Raw genomic sequence first — 19,305 nt, forward strand, 5'->3', positions numbered from 1 at the left:
TTTTCAATTAGAGCTAATATTGGAATCCTGATTAAGGCTTATAACGCATCGAATTTCGGCGCGATTCCCAATCCAACACACGAAAGTGCGTTCCGATCAAAAGTTTGCTCCTAGATGACCGTCAAAACTGGAGCTCTTAATTGAACAACTCATCATCTATAGGCGTTCCATCGTTTAAATTAGTCTACAAGGATGCGTTCAAACACCTATAATCTTTAAGAGAATGCCCACCAGTTCAAACATTCGACCCAGCCTCCATTTGGATGGTGGACATGGAACAGGTTTTGAATGCTTTTGATGCTTCTGCCATTGACATCCGCAGTAGTCGTTCTCACAAGGAAAGGCATAAATCAAGCAAGTGTTCGTCGGTTTGGAAACGACCTTGCAGAACCTAATCTGTTTCAAGTTCTGTAGCGATCATAGGCAGACTCAGATATGAAACAAAAGGGGCTTTCAAATGGAAGAGATCTTCCCAACTGGAAGAGATCTTCCCAACTGGAAGAGATCTTCCCAACTGGAAGAGATCTTCCCAACTGGAAGAGATCTTCCCAACTGGAAGAGATCTTCCCAACTGGAAGAGATCTTCCCAACTGGAAGAGATCTTCCCACTGGAAGAGATCTTCCCACTGGAAGAGATCTTCCCACTGGAAGAGATCTTTGAGAATGGTCTAACACAAAATCACATGGTCTAACACAAGACCACCCCTTGAAACCATCATGGTCGTGAACCGCCCATGTTCTTCGGTCTTCTTAAAAATCAATTTTCTTCTACCATTAAAATTCTAAAAGAATGCGCCTCATTTCGTACCGATCCCCAAGGGTAACCGGTTCTAACGGATGCCAGAAAGCATCAAGCAATGGTTTTGCGCAAACCTTAAGATTCGCCCAAATGATATCGCAAGTTCTAAAAACAGAATGGACATCGCGCCGGCTTTATATCAAACCAGCCAATATCATTAAACAACCAAACCCGAAAAGGGGTTGTCCCTGAGATCTAGAATTTGTGTGTTGGTGGCTTCTTTTTCTCCAACGTGACGCGGCGCAGTGTGATCTTGATTCTGCCACGCGGGCCTGAGAAATGGATGATACCGAAAATCGCTCCGTCGTCGTCGCGGATTGTAGGCTGTGACATTTCCACTAAAATCGAAAAGCTCGGAGTCATGACCACAGTCAGCAGTGTGATCGACGGACGGTCGGACTTGGCCAGAATGATAAATGGGTGCAAAAGCCGCGTCACCACAACTTCTCGCATCGGAGAGAGGGACGGATGAAAAGCACGAGCCAGCTGCTTCCTTATCCAACTGGTTGAACTGATTCTAAAATGCGTGCTGCTGGCGTGGTGGCTACTTTTTGGGGTTGTTTCGAAGATTTTTCTCCGTTGGAGAATTGGTGATGCGTTTGGTAGGTTTCGGGTGAAGATTATCACTTTTGAATCATATAAAAGCTAATGGAACTGGACCAGGACAGGTTAGTTTGAATTGTTTTTCGGTTGAGCTAGAAAGAGGCTCCGGGTGTTCTGATTTATAGCTGTGGAGTAGAATCATGATTAAGCTGGTGAGTGGACAATTTTACGAGATAATGTGCTGTTAACTTCGATCAGATAGTGATGTTACGTAGTGAATGAAAGTATGTAGTATAAAAGTGTTATAAAACTAAGAAGAAACTGGTTCTAAATGTGTTCTAACTGTTACTATGAAAAACGTGTTTGTTGCAGATTTCTAAAGAATTCTTTTTTTTTTTCATGTATGTTCAATCAGAGGAAGTGCTTACCTCTCAACTTGTGATCATTTTGAGGTTATGTAGTTTATGATTTGTTTTTTTTTTTTCAAGTTTGATGAAGAAATGTTTAAGAACACAAAAGCATCTGCCTATTTATACCATAATTCTACCATACCCTGTTAAAATATTGTTCAAAATCCGTATGATCAATATTTTTTCTGAAAGCACTTTAAATTATCAGAACTTTATTCAATCTGGTTTCTTTATCAAGAACTTTATTCAATGGTTTCTTCACCAAGTTAATCATTATTATTTATTTTTCTTTTTATTCGTGAATTTTAACTTAGGCTAATTCTTCACAATAATCATTATTAGTAAATTTGTGAAACACGTATTTAAATACAACAGATTACCCAAGCAACACACATGTTATATAACAGTTACGACAGCGCAAGTTTTGGTTGTATAGAAGTTTATTCGACGTAATTCTAACATTATGTTGAAATAACGTCGAAATAACTTCTATACAACCAAAACTTGCGCTGTCGTAACTCTTATATAACGTGTGTGTTGCTTGGGTAATTCATCTAGTGAGAATACTTTATTTAGGAAAGCATGAATTTCATCAAAGCCATTATCGAATTGAGAAACTCATTATGTATGACATATACCGACGTTATGTTCAACGTATAGGCAGAGTTTAACCCTCGAGCAATCGCGTCTTCGGCCACCCTCAGCAATACCACGCACACGCTGTGTACTACAAACGAGCTTTTTCATAGTGCGTGTACTCAGTACACGACGCGACCGCTCCCGGGTTAAAAATTACAGACCTCTCAGATCCCAAGTAACATTTTGTTGACCAATTAGTCTTGTAGAGATTGTAAGGGATCTCCAGTTAGCCTAGTGGTTAAGGCTATGGATCGCCAATCCGGAGACGGCGGGTTCGATTCCTGTTCCGCTCGGGAAAATTTTCTCGACTCCCTGGGCGGGCATAGTGTATCATTGTACTTGCCTCACAATATACAAATTCATGCAATGACAGGCAAAGGAAGCCCTTCAATTAGTAACTGTGAAATTGCTCAAAGACCACTAAGTTGAAGCGAGGCAGGCCAAGTCCAAGTGGGGACGTAGAGCCAGAAAGAAGAAGAAGAAGGTTTTAAGAACCATCATAAAACCTTAAACCTTTCATTTTGGTTTTATGATTGTTCCAAGAACATCTTCTAGTCTATTTGATTGAAAAATGTTACTAGGGATGACTTCTTGACCACCTCACTATGGGGAAAGTGGCGGCTTTGCTTTGAATGACTTTGATTTTTATAGCTTACTAGCTGTCCCGGCAAACGTAGTTCTGCCTGCCTACTGTGTTTTTTGACATGCAGCTCTACAGGAAAATGGCCCGCAAAATGGAATTCCAAACTTTCTCGTTTTCGATGCGTTCCCGGTTGATTTTCCCAATTATTTTTTCGTACGAACACGTCGGAGCCCTGTACGAATGAAACACTGAAAGAATTGTGTAGATCCGTTGGCCCGTTCCCGAGCCTATTCGTGACATACAAACACCATTCCATTTTTATTTATATAGATATAGATAAAACTTCCTCTCAAAAATATTTTTTTTGGGAATTTTTCCGGACTTCGAAAAAAGTTTTTTGGCTTTTCAACCCGATTTTCCTCGACAGTGAAAAAAATTTTAGGAAACAATATTTCATTTGTATATTTTATGAATTGCTGAGAAAATTTGCTTATGATATCATAAAAATGTGTCGATGCTTCGTTCTTATTTTATGATTTTTCGAAGTAGGTGGTGTCTGAGGAAAATGTTTGTTTTCCACTGGAACATTTCTGAAAATTAGGCGACCTTGTTTGTTTTTAAATTTATGGACCCTACCTAAAAAAAAATTTCGTCGAACTCTGAGAACCTTCGTACCATAATGTACGATAATAATAAAAAATCCCCAGTTCAAACCTACCCAAGCAGCACCTGCAACATCATCCAAAATGTGGTCTTCTATGCTTTGGTCTAAAAGAGTTGCAATAAAAGCGCACGCAACTTTCATCTTGTCAGTTGAGTTGCATTTAAACTCCGAATATCGTTAAGTTGCAGCTTTGTTTCATGGGAATTACAAAAAACATCGTATTTAACATCGATTTATGGAGGCGGAGCTTACATATTCCTCACAAGTGGCAATACAGTCAGCTTGCATTAAATGTGTTATGTAACACTCATGAAACATCTTACTCTGGTTTGTTTGTTCAGATTAGGTTCCAAATGTGTTGCGGAAAACTTGCGCGTCTTTTCATTTTGACAGCTTTCTAACTTGTGGCAAAGACGGTACAATGAAGTAACGCGTAACTTCAGTAGCTTTTATGGTGCATTGAGCAGCAAATCTTTCACAGAGCTTCTGGTGTAGTATGTAAGGGGAGTGGTTAATACTCCTGGTGTCCATGGTTCGAGTTTGAATATATTTTTTTCATTTTTTTTTATCATTCCCCCTGACTCATGTTGCATAACGATTTAAAATTTGCGCTTTTTGCGTTCCAAAGAAGAAGCAATTGTGTTGTGTTGTCCTTAATTAGAACAGTGAATAAATTGCACTGATGTTGCTGGTACTGGCTTTGAAACAAGTCGTGTTGCTTGGGATAGATTCCCAAAATTGCAGCCTTCTGTGATGGAAACTCATTGCGCTATATATCAGTCTTAGAAAAGATACAAACATTTTAGATAAAAAATGCATTTCTTAGCGAAAAACGGTCCACCGTTCGAAAGGTTATTTTCTAAACTTTAATTTGGATGAGTTGTTGAGGTTACACGGTTAATCAATGGGTAATTATTGACAAACATATTTTTTTCTGCCCATGTTAGACTATATCTAACGAGCAGGGCAGAGCAGTCTCAGAGACCACCACCACCACAGTTTAGTTTGCTGTCTATACTATCTACGTAACGCGAATCCAGCTGCAGATAGCTGCGGATGAGCGTCATTTTGACACAAGGCCGAATGAAATGTCTATCGGTCTTATCGGCTATGACTATCGATTATGCGAGCACATTCAGAAAAATCGTACACATTAAACACTACTTGAAAATTGAAACTTCTAATTTTTAAATTAAGTATTCTCGCACACTTAATTATTTTTATGTTAAAATGAGTAAAAGAGACCGAAAATTATCAATTCATATAGAAACTGTATAAACCAGACTGTCCTAAAATAATCGATGTTTGAAAACTCAAGGTGCTTTACCCTTAAATGCAAGATATAGATATTTGAAGCATTTTTGTAGAACATTTCGATTTTCTAAAAAAATGTTTAGAGGTTCCGACAGAGCAATGTTTTAAAAATGATCTTTTTCATTAAAATTCTTAAAATTTTTTTTTCAAATACATCAAATCATTTTTCTAGAGAAATGGTGCATATGAATAGTACTACCAGAAAAGACTTTCATGGTTGAAAATTTTAAAAAAATAGTTTATGTATTTTTTTTGTTAATTTTGATGAAAAATGCTCAAAAATAGACCTTTTACCTGCCCTGGCGGAACCTCTAAACATTTTTTTAGAAAATCGAAATGTTCAACAAAAATGCTCATGTATGTATATCTTTCATTTAAGGGGTGAGCACCTTGACTTTTTGATCATCGATTTTTTTGACAGTCTTATATCAACTCTTCTGTACTTAAATGTTTTATTTTTGCCTTTCTCGTACACATTAAACACTACTTGAAAATTCGAACTTCTAATTGTCAAATTTAGTATTCTCGCACACTTAATTATTTTTATGTTAAAATGAGTTAAAGAGACCGAAAATTATCAATTCATATAGAAACTGTATAAACCAGACTGTCCTAAAATAATCGATGTTTGAAAACTCAAGGTGCTTTACCCTTAAATGAAAGATATACATACATAAGTGACCCGATTTTGTCAGCCCCTTTTCGGAACACATTTTTTGCTCTCTTCAAAAACTTAAACAGTTTTTCAAACTTTTTATCCCTCTATGTTTTGCATCTCAGTTGTAGTTTGATGATAAATATTAATAAATTGCTTAAAATGTGACCGTTAGATAATGAGAGCAAAAAGTTTGTCGCAAAACGGGGCTGACAAAATCGGGTCCTTACTGTATTTGAAGCATTTTTGTAGACCATTTCGATTTTCTAAAAAAATGTTTAGAGGTTCCGACAGAGCAATGTTTTTAAAAATGATCTTTTTCATTAAAATTCTTAGATTTTTTTCAAATACATAAAATTATTTTTCTAGAAAAAGGACGCATATGAATAGTGCTATGAGATAAAATTTTCATGGTTGAAAAAATAATAGTTCATGTATTTTTTAAGTTAATTTTGATGAAAAATAATCAAAAAATAGTCCTTTTACCAGCCCTGGCGGAACCTCTAAACGATTTTTTTTGAGAAAATCGAAATGTTCTACAAAAATGCTTCAAATATGTAAATCTTTCATTTAAGGGTTGAGCACCTTGACTTTTCGAACATCGATTTTTTCGACAGTCTAATATCAACTCATCTTTACTAAAATGTTTTCATTTTTTCATGAAAATTTTGTTTATATTTTCAATACAGATTAAACAAAAGGGAAAGAAAGATAACCATCATATATATTTATTTTTGTAAGAACTATGAATACTATTATATAACATATATAAAAAAATGTAGGTGGGGGGGTCACATCTTGCCTAAAGGGGCTCCACCTCTCCTTTTAAACCTAATGCATGGCAATCTTATTCCAGTTTTGATTTGCATTCGAACTGCACCTGAAATTAAAACAAACGGTCAAGTTTATTTTTCTGTTCTGACATAAGTATGTCCTTACTGAGTTTAATATTAGTTACACCTTCAAGATGCGGTTAAAATTCACTAATTTTATGCTACATTTACTAGAATAGTATCCAAAAGTTAAAAAAAAATAAAACAAAAATTTTGTCTACCACTTTGTATGGAGCCGCCCCATATTGCACCTTCATTATCACTGGAGGTCGATCACTATCAAGACCATAATAACAAGCTAGGATATTACTTTTATATAAGGTTACAAGATTCACGTAAAATTTTGCAAAAAAAAAACAAAATGCAAGCAAGTGAATTTTTTTCAGAATTCGGAATTAGGTCCAAATGTATGGCTTCCTTTTGATTTAATTCCAAATTGTTTTTAGAGAATACCTCAGAAATTAATTTGGGAACTCCTTTATAGAACCTTCCCTGGATTCCTTCCGAAATCACGCTATGGATTGCTTTGGAAAATTCCCGAAGAATTCCTTCCAGAAAGTCTTCCACGGGTTCTTTTTTAAAACTCTGTTAAAACATCCATCAGCAATTTCAACCAAAAATCCTCATGAAAAGCTGCCATGGAAACTTTTCTCCGTAAATTCTTCCAGAAATTAGTACGCGATTTATTCTTCGAGAAAATTATTCACGGTATCCTTTAGAAATGTTTTGAGCGATTCCTTTAGACAATCAAATGTTTAGAATTCCTCTAAGAATTTGCTTAAAAAATCTTCCCGACTCTTTCAGAAATTCTTCAAAATTTTCTCCGCAAATATTTCCAAGGACTTTTAAAAAAATTTGAATTAAGAAATTGTTCTTGAGAATCCTTCATGAATTTGTTCATGGCTTCCTTTGAGAAAACTTCTATGAATTCGTTCAAAATGATCCATATGTCCCTTCAGAAATTCCTCCTGAAGTTTAATCTAAAAGTCTACGAAGGTTCTATTCAGAAATTCTTCCAGGCATTCTTCAAGAAATTTCTCCACGACTTCCTTTAGATAATTCCTCAAGAATTTCTACAGAAATTGCTCCAAGAATGCTTTGAGGTACGTTTGTATGGGTTTCTTCTGAAACTCTGTCAGGGATTATTTACTTAAGTAATTCTTAAAGGAAATCCTTTAGATTATGCTTCAGAAATTTCTACAAGGATTCCTTCACAAGTTCTTCCAAAGACTCATTGATAAATTTTTCAAGAAAGTTTTAGAAATTCCTTAAAAGATCGTACACGTCACCAGAGATAAGTTTAGGAATTGCTGTAGGGATTCCATTGAAATTTACACTAGAGATTCTTTCATAATTACTTTTAGTCATTCGGGCCAGAATTCTTTCGGAGATACCTACAGAAGTGCATATAGCAATTCTTTTAGGATTTCCTCCAGATCTCTAAGTATTTCACTAGAAATTGATCCGTCATATCCTCTCAGGAGAACTCCAAGAATTTTTCCACAAATTCTTCAAGGAATTTATTCATGATTTTTTTCTAGGAAATCCTACAGAAATTTGTTTTGAGAAGAATTTTTTGCAGAAGATTGCCTATTATTTTATCGCAAGTACATCCAGATTGCTTCAGGAAAATTTCCAGAAAATTCTCAAAAATTTTTAAAGTATTTCTTTAGGAATTTTCCTGAAAATTCATCTATACTATTATCAAGAAATTCCGCAAAGAATTTCCCGAGGAGTTTTTTTTTTTCAGTTATCCAAGAAGATCTAAAGACATTCCTCCTGGGATCTTTCTTTAGAGATTCATGCAAGAGTTCTAACTGAGATTCTACAGAGATTCCGCCGAAAATTTCTTCAGAACTTCCATCAAGGATTTTTCCAGAAAACTCTGCTCGAACTCCCTCAGAAATTCGTTCGAGGATTATTTCAAAAAATATTCCCAGAGACTTCTTGAGAACTTTTAGAACTTCTAGAATTTCAGCAAGTCATTTCCTCAAAAGCTTGTTCTTGGTTGCTCCATTAGAAATGTATCCCGGGATTCCTTCAGAGATTACTGTTGGAATTGTGTCAGATATTCCTTGAGGATTTTTTAGAAGTTCTATCAGAAAATTTATGAATATCGATGGAGGAATTTATGAAAGAATTTAAAGAAGTCCCTGGAGAGCTGTCTGAGGGAATTGCTAAAAAATCTAAGATATTTTTTAGCATTTTCTGGGAAGATTTCTAGACAAAATACCTTAAGACGTTTCTAAAGTTATCTCTGGAGGAATTCCTGTACGTTCGTCTGGGAGAATACATAAAAAAGCTCCGTAAGATACCTCACGAATTCTTAGAAAAAAAGAAGTTTTTTTTAAGAATTTACTGGAAAAATCTTTAATGGGATTATGAAGGGTAAAATTACTCCATTACTAAATGCAGAAAATCCCGCAGGAAGTTTTTAGAAAACCACCAGAAAATTATTTTTTAAGTATGGTTTGGAAGAACTGGAGAATCCTTTGCAGGTATTCAGGGAAGAATTTCTCGAAAAATTCCTTGAAGAATAATATTGATAATAATGAATATTGTAACTTTTGCAGGAATCACCAATAGAATCTTTGGAGAAGTTCCTGATGCATCTTTGGAAAATTTTCTGTTAGATGCCCTGACAAAACGTCTTAATTTGTCCTAAGCAATCCCTGGAGCAAAACCCTGGAGGAATTTTCAGAAGAATACTTCTAGAACTTTCTAGAGGCATTTCTAAATAAATTCCCAAGACAATCCCTGATTATATGGATTAATAACTGAAAGAACCTCTGCAGAAACTAAAACAATAATTTCTTAAAGAGCTCCTGAATGTATAAAGGAAAAGCCCGGAGATATTGGCGAAAGGATCTGCTGAAGGATTTCTTGAGAAATGTTCAGGAAAATTCCAGGAGAAAATCCAAAGAAGAACTCCTGAATCGTTTTCAAAATATTTCAAGAATTACAAGAAAGAAGCAAGAATTACAAGAAAGAAGCTTCTGTAGCAATTCTTGAAGAAATTTCCTGAAAAATTCCTGAAATAAATCCCAGGAGGAATTACTAAAGGAATTTCTGCAGAGACTCCTCGTGGAAAGTTTCATGAATCTTTTAAGAAATGTCTTGAAGAAATCCTGAAGAAGTTCCCAGGAAAGTTCCTGGAGAAATTACAGAAAGAATCACTAGAGACATATCTGGAGAAATTTTCAAGAAAATATATGGACGGGAATGAAAATATTAGGGGAAGCTTGGAGGATTCTTTAGAGAAATTCTTGCTGCAATCAAGCTAGGAAGTCCTGCAAGAATCTTCATTCTTTAGAAATTTCGGAAAAAAAATTTAATCCTGAATAGAATCCTAAAAGGAATTTCCGGCCCTGGAGATAATCGTGGAGGACATTCTAAAAGAGTGCATGAGAAGGAATACATTCTAAAAGAACTTTCAGAGGAAACTTAAAAATAATTATTGATGAACTCATGAAAGGAATTTGTTGATTGCGAATCAACGGAAGAAAAGAAGCGACTTCCAAGTTTCTAATCATTTTAATAGACCGATAAAAACTTCCTAAAAATAACAAATAGCGAAAATAAAAAAAAAATCGGGTTAAGTACGGTTCCTTTGAATTCCACTAAGAATTTGCATCCTTTGACAGATACGTATTTCGACCTCAACTGTAAGGTCGTCTTCAGTGTCTTGTACTTGACTCGACTCTTAATCATCAACAAATAGGGTTTAGTTTCTTCATGTTTTTCGTTTAGGTTACCAGGGTTACATTTATTTCTTTTCTTATAGTTCGCAGTACTTCTTTCTTCTGCTTCTTCTTTGTTGCTCGGAACCTTGTTCTTGCAAGTTGATCTTCAGCTATTTCTAGAAACTATTTTATTATTTCACGGTGTTCGTAATTATGTAGTTCAAATAGACTTACCGGTGAATACCGTATTAAACGTTTAATTAACTATGTCCAATTATTTTAGCTTTTGGACTTTGCTATCTAAACAACCTGGCCAAAGGATAGAAAATCACAATTTAGGATTTAAAAGGCTAAGTATTATCAAAATGTTACCATCTGAATTCTCCTGAATCGCTGGCTAATTCGGTGCACAGGATTACGTTAGGTAATAGATAGAATTATAGATTAATTTTAGTAATAAGATTTCAAACCAAGCACAACTTGAATCGTTTTTCTTTCTCGGGTAAATTGCATAGGCATCCAGCCTCTGATGACGTTTCTTCGCTCTATCGCATGACAGTGTCATCTCACATGTCAACGACGGGTTACCATTCGCATCGTATTGTCGCAGTAAGACGCGTCGGCCAAGGGGTCGTCACAGAATTTTTGAAAGTTTTTTTCCTTCAGCGGTAATTGCAGTCACAATTCGGGAGGAAATTTACGGGAGTGCTTAAATATGAAAACCTTGAGTAACCTGCTTAGATTTTATCATGACAGCAGTGAGGTCTAAGCCTTCTATCAAAATGCATTTTGTGGAGTGAACATATAGCCTTTCGTGTTTGAGAAAAGCAAACACATTTGAAACCGGTTGAAAAACGACCGAGATATGTCTTGTCAAGGTTGGACTTCCGTCTTTTTTTGGACCCTTGGTAGTTTAGGTGCTAATGTGATTTGAGAATTTCTGTGGTACCTTCTTCATTTAACCACTTCCGGTGGCACACCCGTAACCGATTCCAGAACACTACCAGTAGTTTTAAATGCGGTCTGAGCCTATTTTCTTGCTAACCGTTCATCAGATTATCGAAAAAGCCGCGATTTGACGTGTCACATGTATGGGTACGGTTCATTTTTATATTTTGCCACTTCCGGCGGGATACCCTGAACCGTCTCCAGAATTTTCTCGTTCACCGTGCATCAGGCTTTCGAATATGCCGCTGTTTGATGTGTCGCATGCATAGTTTTGGTTTACTTTTATATTTGACCCCTTCCTGGGGTATTTTTCCGGAAAACCTAAATGGTAATAGGTCCGGCACGGCTCCACCGATCCCAACCATTTTCAATAGGAAACAATGGGACCAGGTTGCGCATCGAATGAACTATCGGTCACTGAAATCGATTGAGATTTACTGTCAAAAAGTGAGGAGAGTTTTTTTTTGTAAACACACATGTATACTAGGGTGCGGATCATTTTTCCAAATTTTTTGAAACCTGGAATTCGTTAGCTCTTTTGGATTCGAATGACATAAAACCCAGATTAATCCACCTAGTGGTGATAGTGCCTTTCTCGTCGAATATGTACTCATAATCTTTCCGTCGAAGCAATCAATCTTGCCTTAGAGTCAGTGATTAGCCCCAAATCTCTGTGCTTTGGTAACGGACGAGACGGAGGAAATGCTCATAACGGCGATCTGGGACTGTACCACCTACGAATTTCTGAATCATACTGAATACTTTATTTAGAAATTCAAGGTCATCATCGAATTGGGGCACTTATTCCGACGATATGTACAACGTATGTGCAGAGCCGAAAGTATAAGACCTTCACTGGAGGCTGATTCATACCAAGATGACAATTACTAGCCAGGATTAAACTTTTTCACAGATCACTTTGACAAAGTTTAATTATCATTTGTCACAAGATCCATGTAAAATTTGTAAAGTAGTAATTTGAATTGCCAATGCTATATTACATTCAAATATAAACAACATTACAGTGCTCGCCCTCCAGTCGCATCAAAATTTTGAGCAGTAATTTTGGACGCAAATAAAGATTTAAAAAGAATGTTCGGGGCTGATGCGCTTAAATTTTAATTTTTCCATACAACGTTGACCCATCCTACTGTAAATTAAGGTCTCAGGAATCAAAAATTGTGTGATTTAACGAGATCGCTTTAGTTTTTTTAGGTTTTTGGTCCTGTGTAAGATTATTATTTTGGTATGTGTAAAATATCCATCGCTTGCATTGATTTAGTTCACTTTCGTAATTCCGCTGAAGCACCCAACGCTGCTTCTGCAACACCACCGGTAGCCTCTTATGTAGTCTCAGTCTATTTTGTATTGCTTATGAGACCCTCGGAAATGATTCCGGAACATTACCGGTATATTTGAATATGGTCTGAGTTTATGAAAACTGTTAATCAGGTTACCCGGTATTAAAAACACTACCGGTGGTAACTTCTATGGACTGTGCCTATTGTCTTATTATCCATGCATCAGTCTACTGATGAAAAAGCGATTTGATGTACAGCAAGCATGGGTTTGATTCCCTTTTATATATGTCCATTTACAGCGGGACACTCTTAACCGGGTCTGGAAAATTTACATGGTTCATTTTTACATTTGACCAATTCCGGCGGGACACCTGAAACCTGGTTGTGGAACACTAGCGGTGGTCTCTTACGTAATCTCAGCTAATTTTCTTAATAACCGTTCATCAGCTTATCGAAAAAACCGCAATTTGATGAAGCGCATGCATGGAGTTTGGTTCCCTTTTACATTTGACCACATCCAGAGGGACACCGGGAACCGATTCCGGGACGCTACTAGTTCTCCCAAGCATGATCTGAGATATTTTTTCTTTGTAACCGTTCATCAGGATACTTTAAATGCCATTTGATGTGTCGCGAATTTTTGTTTTTTTTTTTTGCATTCGGCCACTTTCAGCGAGACACCTCGAACCGATTCCGGAACACTATCAGTAGTTTCTAATGTGGGCTTTGCTTATTTTTTTTTACTGATCATACAAGTTATCGAAAAGGCTACGATTTGATGTGTCGCATGTATGAATTAGGCCACTTCCGGCGGGACATCAGGAACTGGTTTCGGGATACCACCGGTTCAGATATGATCCGAAACCGGTTCCGTAACACTACCGGTTCGGATATAGTTCACGACTATTTTCCTATTTACCGTTCAACAGGTTATAGAAAAAGCTGCGATTTGATGTGTCGCATGCATGTGTTTGGTTCACTTTTATATTTGGTCACTTCCGGCGGGACACCCGGAACCGGTTCCGGAACACTACCGGTTCAGATATAGTCTGCGACTATTTTCCTGCTTACCGTTCATCAGATAATCGAAAATGCCGCGGTTTGATGGGTCGCATGCATGGGTTTGTTGCAATTTCATATCTGGCCCTTTCCTGGGGTACCGGTCCGGAACACCTAAATGGCCATAACTCCGGAACGGCTGGACCGATTCAAACCATTTTTAATAGGAAACAATGGGACAATATTCCGCGTCGATTGAAACATAAAGCGTTGAAATCGGATGATATTTACTATCCAAAAGTGAGGTGACATTTTTGTACACATACACACATACACACGCACACACACACATACATACATACACACACACATACACACACAGACATCATCTCAACTCGTCGAGCTGAGTTGATTGGTATATAAGACTTGGCTCTCCGGGGGTTCTATCAAGATTTCATTTTTGGAGTGAACATATAGCCTTTCGGTACACCTTGGTGTACGAGAAAGGCAAAAAGAGAAACCTCAGAGTTTGAGCCAAAAATATTTCGATTTAGAGGTGGCGCAATCGCCTCAAAGCTGAATTTTCGAAACAAAAAGGTGTTTTCACTTCGAGTGCCATAACTTTTTCAATTTTCAACCGATTTTCAATATTTTTTTATGAATCTATCACAAATTAAATTTCGAATAAACTTGTAGAACATTCGACTTTTCCAAAGTCACGCAAAGTAGGGTCTGGGACCATTTGAGCAGGGGGACCTATTTTGGGTACTTGCTGCTTAACTTAGTCAATTTCAAACCGATTGACTTGAGTTTTTGAACATTGCTTGAAAAAATTGTGTCAATCAGTTCAAAATTGACTTAGTTATAGCAGCAAGTGCCCAAAATTGGTCCTCCCGCCCAAATGGTCCTAGAACCTATAAGTTTTAAAGATTTCATTATTTTTATTCTTTTTTTTTACAAAAAGTTTAACTTCAGGATGCGATAACTATTTAATAGCTTGACCAATTTCAAATCTTTATGCGTGCTTTTGTAGATATTTTTGTTGCTCATCTTTGTCCTGAACAAACTATTCGTCAAAGTATTAATTTTTATTAATCTTTTTCACCAAAAACTGCCAAACATGCCTTTATTTTGATTTTTTTTTATGTAAAATTAGAGTTTGGGACAATTTGTTTATAAGTTTTTACTCCAAACCAGATACCAAGCATTATATTTAGGGTCATGATTGAGGTTTAAGGCTTCCATATGATTATTAGGAATAAATTGTTCAACTTAGGCCCGCAACTAAACATGAAAACAATCAAAATTTTGACAAAATTCTCATTTTTCCTGTAAAGTTCAAAAACACGTATTTTGGTATTAATCTACGTTAAAAACATTGTTTAAAGATACAGTCTATTCGCAGCATTCATGGGCAACAAAAATATCTGCAAAAGCACGCTAAAATATTTGGAATTGGTCAAGCGGTTAAAAAGTTTTCGTACTCTAAAGTTAAACATGTTAAAAAAAAAGAAAAAAATATATAAGATCTTTAAAAACTCATATTTTGCGTGACTTTGGAAACATTTAATGTTGTACAAGTTTATTCGAAATTTAATTTGTGAGAGATTTATAAAAAGGTTTGAAAATCGGTTGAAAGTTAAAAAAGTGATGGCACTTGAAGTGAATACACCTTTTAATTACTCGGAAATTCAGCTATGAGGCTATTGCACCACCTATAAATCTCAATATCACACGTTTCTCTGTTTATATCATTCGTATCCAGAAGAGCTCACGAATTCCAGGTTTCGACAACTTTGGAGAAATAAGCCGCATCCTAATAAAGGGTGATACGGTCAAAATTTGGACACACATTTTTTTTTCATAACTTTAGACTGCGTACACCAAAACTGCTGATTTTTGGACCAGTAATGGTACATTATATGTAGCTTATACCATAAAACTTTCATCAAAATCGATTGAGTATTGGTTGATATATAGATAAAACCATCGGCCTACCTTTTTAAAATGTTGTACAAAGGCGCTCCATAGTAAATTTTCGGAAATTTAAGATCAGTAAAGCACAATTTTGATTATAGAACTACCAATACTGCTGCGATTTTTATCAAAATTTTACAGTATAATACTATTATGAAAATATGTTCTTAGTAAAATTTTGACCCATTTTGTATGAATACTTTCAAAGTTGTAGCAGTATGAATATGAAAAAAACTGACCGGGTGCCACTTAAGCAAATATAACTTTGTAACGGCTGGATCAAATTGAATGAAATTTTTACACAACATTTTGATATGCATACTCTACATACAGAGAAATTTTCATTGAAATAGGTTTAGTATCTGTGGCTCTATAAATAAAACAGTAAAAATGTGTGCTTATTTGTAAATCCTCTTTGCACAAAATTTTAAAATTGCAGATCTCAGGGTTCAACAATATCTCCGCAAATACTAAACCGATTTGATGAAAATTTTATGGTATAAGCTACATATAATGTACCATTACTGGTCCAAAAATCATCAGTTTTGGTGTACGCAGTCTAAAGTTATGAAAAAAATTGTGTCCAAATTTTGACCGTATCACCCTTTATAACAGACACATACATCACCTCAATTCGTCGAGCTGAGTTGATTGGTATATGTGGCTCGAACTTCTATCAAAATGTAATTTTTGGAGTGGACATATAGCCTTTCTAGTACACTTAGTGTATGAGAAAGGCAAAAATAAATTTATTCCATTTTAGGTCGAAACAAGCTAAATAACATATCATAACCAAAACATTCGAATGAGCAAAACTGATGTGTCTATCCAGGCCAGGGAAAGTCGGCAAAGGAGAATGTTTTTGAATTTCCATCAAAAGCATCTAATGGGAGGGGTTTAACCATCAAACCCCCTCCCTTGGGCATGGGCTTGTATCTACCCTATAGTGATAGGTTCGCGCTCAAAATTTCAGACATTTTCTTCACCAATTTCAAAAGTACCAACCAATGATGCAAATGATCACCTCACTAGTGCTCATCACAACTCATCAACTGTATATTTATCGCGTGCGATTGAACTGTGCACTGATCAGCGATGACCAGCAGCAAAGAGGTGGCAAAACGAACATGATGTAAATCACAAACGATTTTGCACACATCTGACTGGGCCGTCACACGCTCGTCCGAACAGCCGAACCATACCGAATAGGTTGGTTTGCGAAGCTACGGCATGAATGCTCGACACGCACACAGAAGCAACATTCGCATGTACCGATACCATACTAATAAAGCTTCCAGCCAACGATGCTTCGCGATAAGCTGTCGAAAAGCATCGAAAGCGATGAAAAGAGATGCTTGGCTAGAACGCAACGGCTCAACGGCGAAAAGGAAGAGTCAACTATGCTGATTAGTGTTGAGTCCGTTCGTGTGCTACTCGTATGGGAGGTTGATTGAATAAAGCGAGGATGGGTGAAAACGTATTCGTTGTCGAAAGCAAATCGCATCATTTCGCGAATGTTTTCATCAAATAGCAAGCTTGGTACCAACGATTGTCTCACCAACAATATCGAAAATCATCTAAGGGCTCTAACAAATGTTATAAATTGTTAGAGGTTTCAGTTATTGAAAACATTTCATAAAATCACTGTATCTGAACGTATTTGACAGTTAATGACATAATCTGCATCTATGCATTGTTTCCTTGAAATTCTTACAACTGTCCCATTCGCTTTCAGATCGCCGCATCACTGTTGGTCGCCACTGTGCTGGCCGCCCCGCAACGTCGCCCCAACAACAACTTTGGCCGGAGCACGAACGGCGGAGACGCACGGTCCGCTGTAGTCCTCCAGGACGAGTACACCCTCAACCCGGATGGATCGTACGTGTACAAGTATGAAACGAGCAACGGAATTAGCGCCTCCCAAACTGGCAGCGAAAGCGGGCTCTACGCCAACGGTTACTACAGCTACATGGATCCAGACCAGAACCGAGTGGAGGTGACTTACCTGGCTGATGAGTTTGGCTTCCAGCCACAGGGAGCGCATCTTCCGGTCGAACCCCCGGCACCGGATCACGTCTTGAAGGCACTCGAAGAGATTCGGGCAGCGGCTGGGCCCGATTCAGAGCTGGATATTGGTCTACTGGATTCAACGATCGAACGGTTGAGGGCTAACCGAGGCTAGGGGTGTGTGGAATGTGTGAACGATTTTCTAATAAATTAGTTGAAATTACACCTTTTTGTTTCATTTAGCACAGATAACATCACTTTATTACAAACATTTTTCTACTTATCACTAAGTTTTCACTATTTACAACAATGTGTCCATTGAACAAGTATTCTGGACGTCTGACTGGAGTGAACTTCCTTGGAGGAATTCTCATCAAACTAGAACTTTGAGTCAACAATGTCAGGATCAAGATCAACAATTCGAGCATCTAAGGTTGCTTGAGGCACCGTTTAGTGCTGCAGCCGACGGATGGTGGCGTCCAGAGCTTCAAGGCTGAAGTCCTTCTGGTCCTTGGGTGGGTTGGCACGGATGTCCTGCAGGGACTTCAGCACATGCTCTGGGGTTGGTGGTGGAGTTGGCAGATGAGCTCCTTCTGGGCGGAATCCGTTCTCGTCGGCGACGTAGATCACACGGTACTGGACGCCATCTGGGCCGGTGTAAGAGAACTCTCCATTGGCACCATGTCCTCCCAGACCTTCCTCACGAGCAGCAATGCCGTTGCTCGTCTGGTAAGCCCAGTTGTAGTGGCCATCGTCATGTAGAACATTTTCGTACTGGACGATCTGAGCGTGGGCTTCTGGGTTCTCATGGAGTTGATGAACTGGAACGGCCAGAGCCAGGGCGACCAGCGACGAAGCAATCAACTGTAATGATCAATTTAGAACACATTTAGAACCACTTTGTTACACTTTAATACCCCACAAATCTATTCCACTTCTACGCACCAGTCGGAACATTGTCGTTTTGATTAATGGCACTGAAAGAGATGCAAAGAAACTACTTCACTTGTCGGAGCACAACTCGGGAACTGATATCGACTTCTGCCAAAATGCTCTAATTTATATCTAATCGATCGCACTCTGTCCAACCCGACCCAGATTCGGACTCGACCCGACATTCGAAACCTTCTCCTTGGGCGTAGGCTCACCCGTTTACCATGCATTTCTCTCGTCGTCGTCGTTCTGGGTGAATGGGGTTCGAATTTTTGCAGGAGGACATTGACGGGGGTCAGCACACGAGTCCCAACCACGACGACGACTATGGTGGTGCGTGCAGCACCTGTATTAGCACGATCTAGTATGTATGAATGGATTTGACGATTGGTCGACAAAAAATAAAAAACGAGAGCGAGAGTGCAGCTCAAGAATGGAACTCGTACTCGAAACAGCACGAACCGAAAAATATCGACGATTTCGGACCTCCGAAAACAGGCTCACACACTCGTCCGTGGCACCCTAATGTGGGTTTAGTTTTGGGGCGAAGGTGCAGCTTGCATGCCGCGACGCGCGATCCTATGAACAACGTGAGTCTAATGGATCACGAACCGGCAGGGGGAAAGAATTTGGTGCGGAGTGCGCCTTTCGGAGTCAAATGTGTAATCTGAATTCTGACCAGATAGTAAGCGATTTAGGTGAATATCTCACACTCTTCAGTAGCCGTCTCAAGTGGCAAAAGTGTTTTTGGACCAGAATAGCCCATCTTTCATCGTAGATCCTGAGAGGCCTTTGGTATTGTTCCCCAAAGAACTGATAATAGAGTTTTCTCAATAAAAAAAACCTTGCCTGACCATTACCAGAATGATTTTTAGATATTGTACCATAGAACTGCCATAAAAAGCCTATATATCTAATATTATGGAAAGATACATTGGGCAGGATATGTTTCTAGAATTCCATGCAGGGCTAGTGCAAGCACGTTAGATTTATCAATTGGAACATTTTACCCCGCTT

At 37.8% G+C, this 19,305-nt stretch overlaps 2 protein-coding genes across 2 annotated transcripts; one reads left to right on the forward strand and one right to left on the reverse strand.

Moving 5' to 3' along the window:
• The first annotated feature begins 1,365 nt into the window (after positions 1–1,365).
• LOC109410048 (cuticle protein AMP1B-like) lies at positions 1,366–17,533 on the forward strand. Its single transcript, XM_029871693.2, has 2 exons — positions 1,366–1,554; positions 17,084–17,533. The coding sequence occupies exons 1-2, from the start codon at positions 1,543–1,545 to the stop codon at positions 17,528–17,530; spliced, it is 459 nt and encodes a 152-aa protein (XP_029727553.1). The 5' UTR covers positions 1,366–1,542; the 3' UTR covers positions 17,531–17,533.
• A 48-nt stretch (positions 17,534–17,581) lies between these two features.
• On the reverse strand, positions 17,582–18,410 carry LOC109420163 (cuticle protein CP14.6). The gene is made up of 2 exons (XM_019694492.3): positions 18,301–18,410; positions 17,582–18,219 (listed from the first exon to the last, which is right to left on the reverse strand). Exons 1-2 carry the CDS (start codon positions 18,310–18,312, stop codon positions 17,806–17,808), a joined length of 426 nt encoding a protein of 141 aa, XP_019550037.2. The 5' UTR covers positions 18,313–18,410; the 3' UTR covers positions 17,582–17,805.
• Positions 18,411–19,305: the final 895 nt, after the last annotated feature.

This window comes from Aedes albopictus, chromosome 2 (assembly GCF_035046485.1).
Source record: "Aedes albopictus strain Foshan chromosome 2, AalbF5, whole genome shotgun sequence".
Lineage (NCBI taxonomy): Eukaryota > Metazoa > Arthropoda > Insecta > Diptera > Culicidae > Aedes > Aedes albopictus.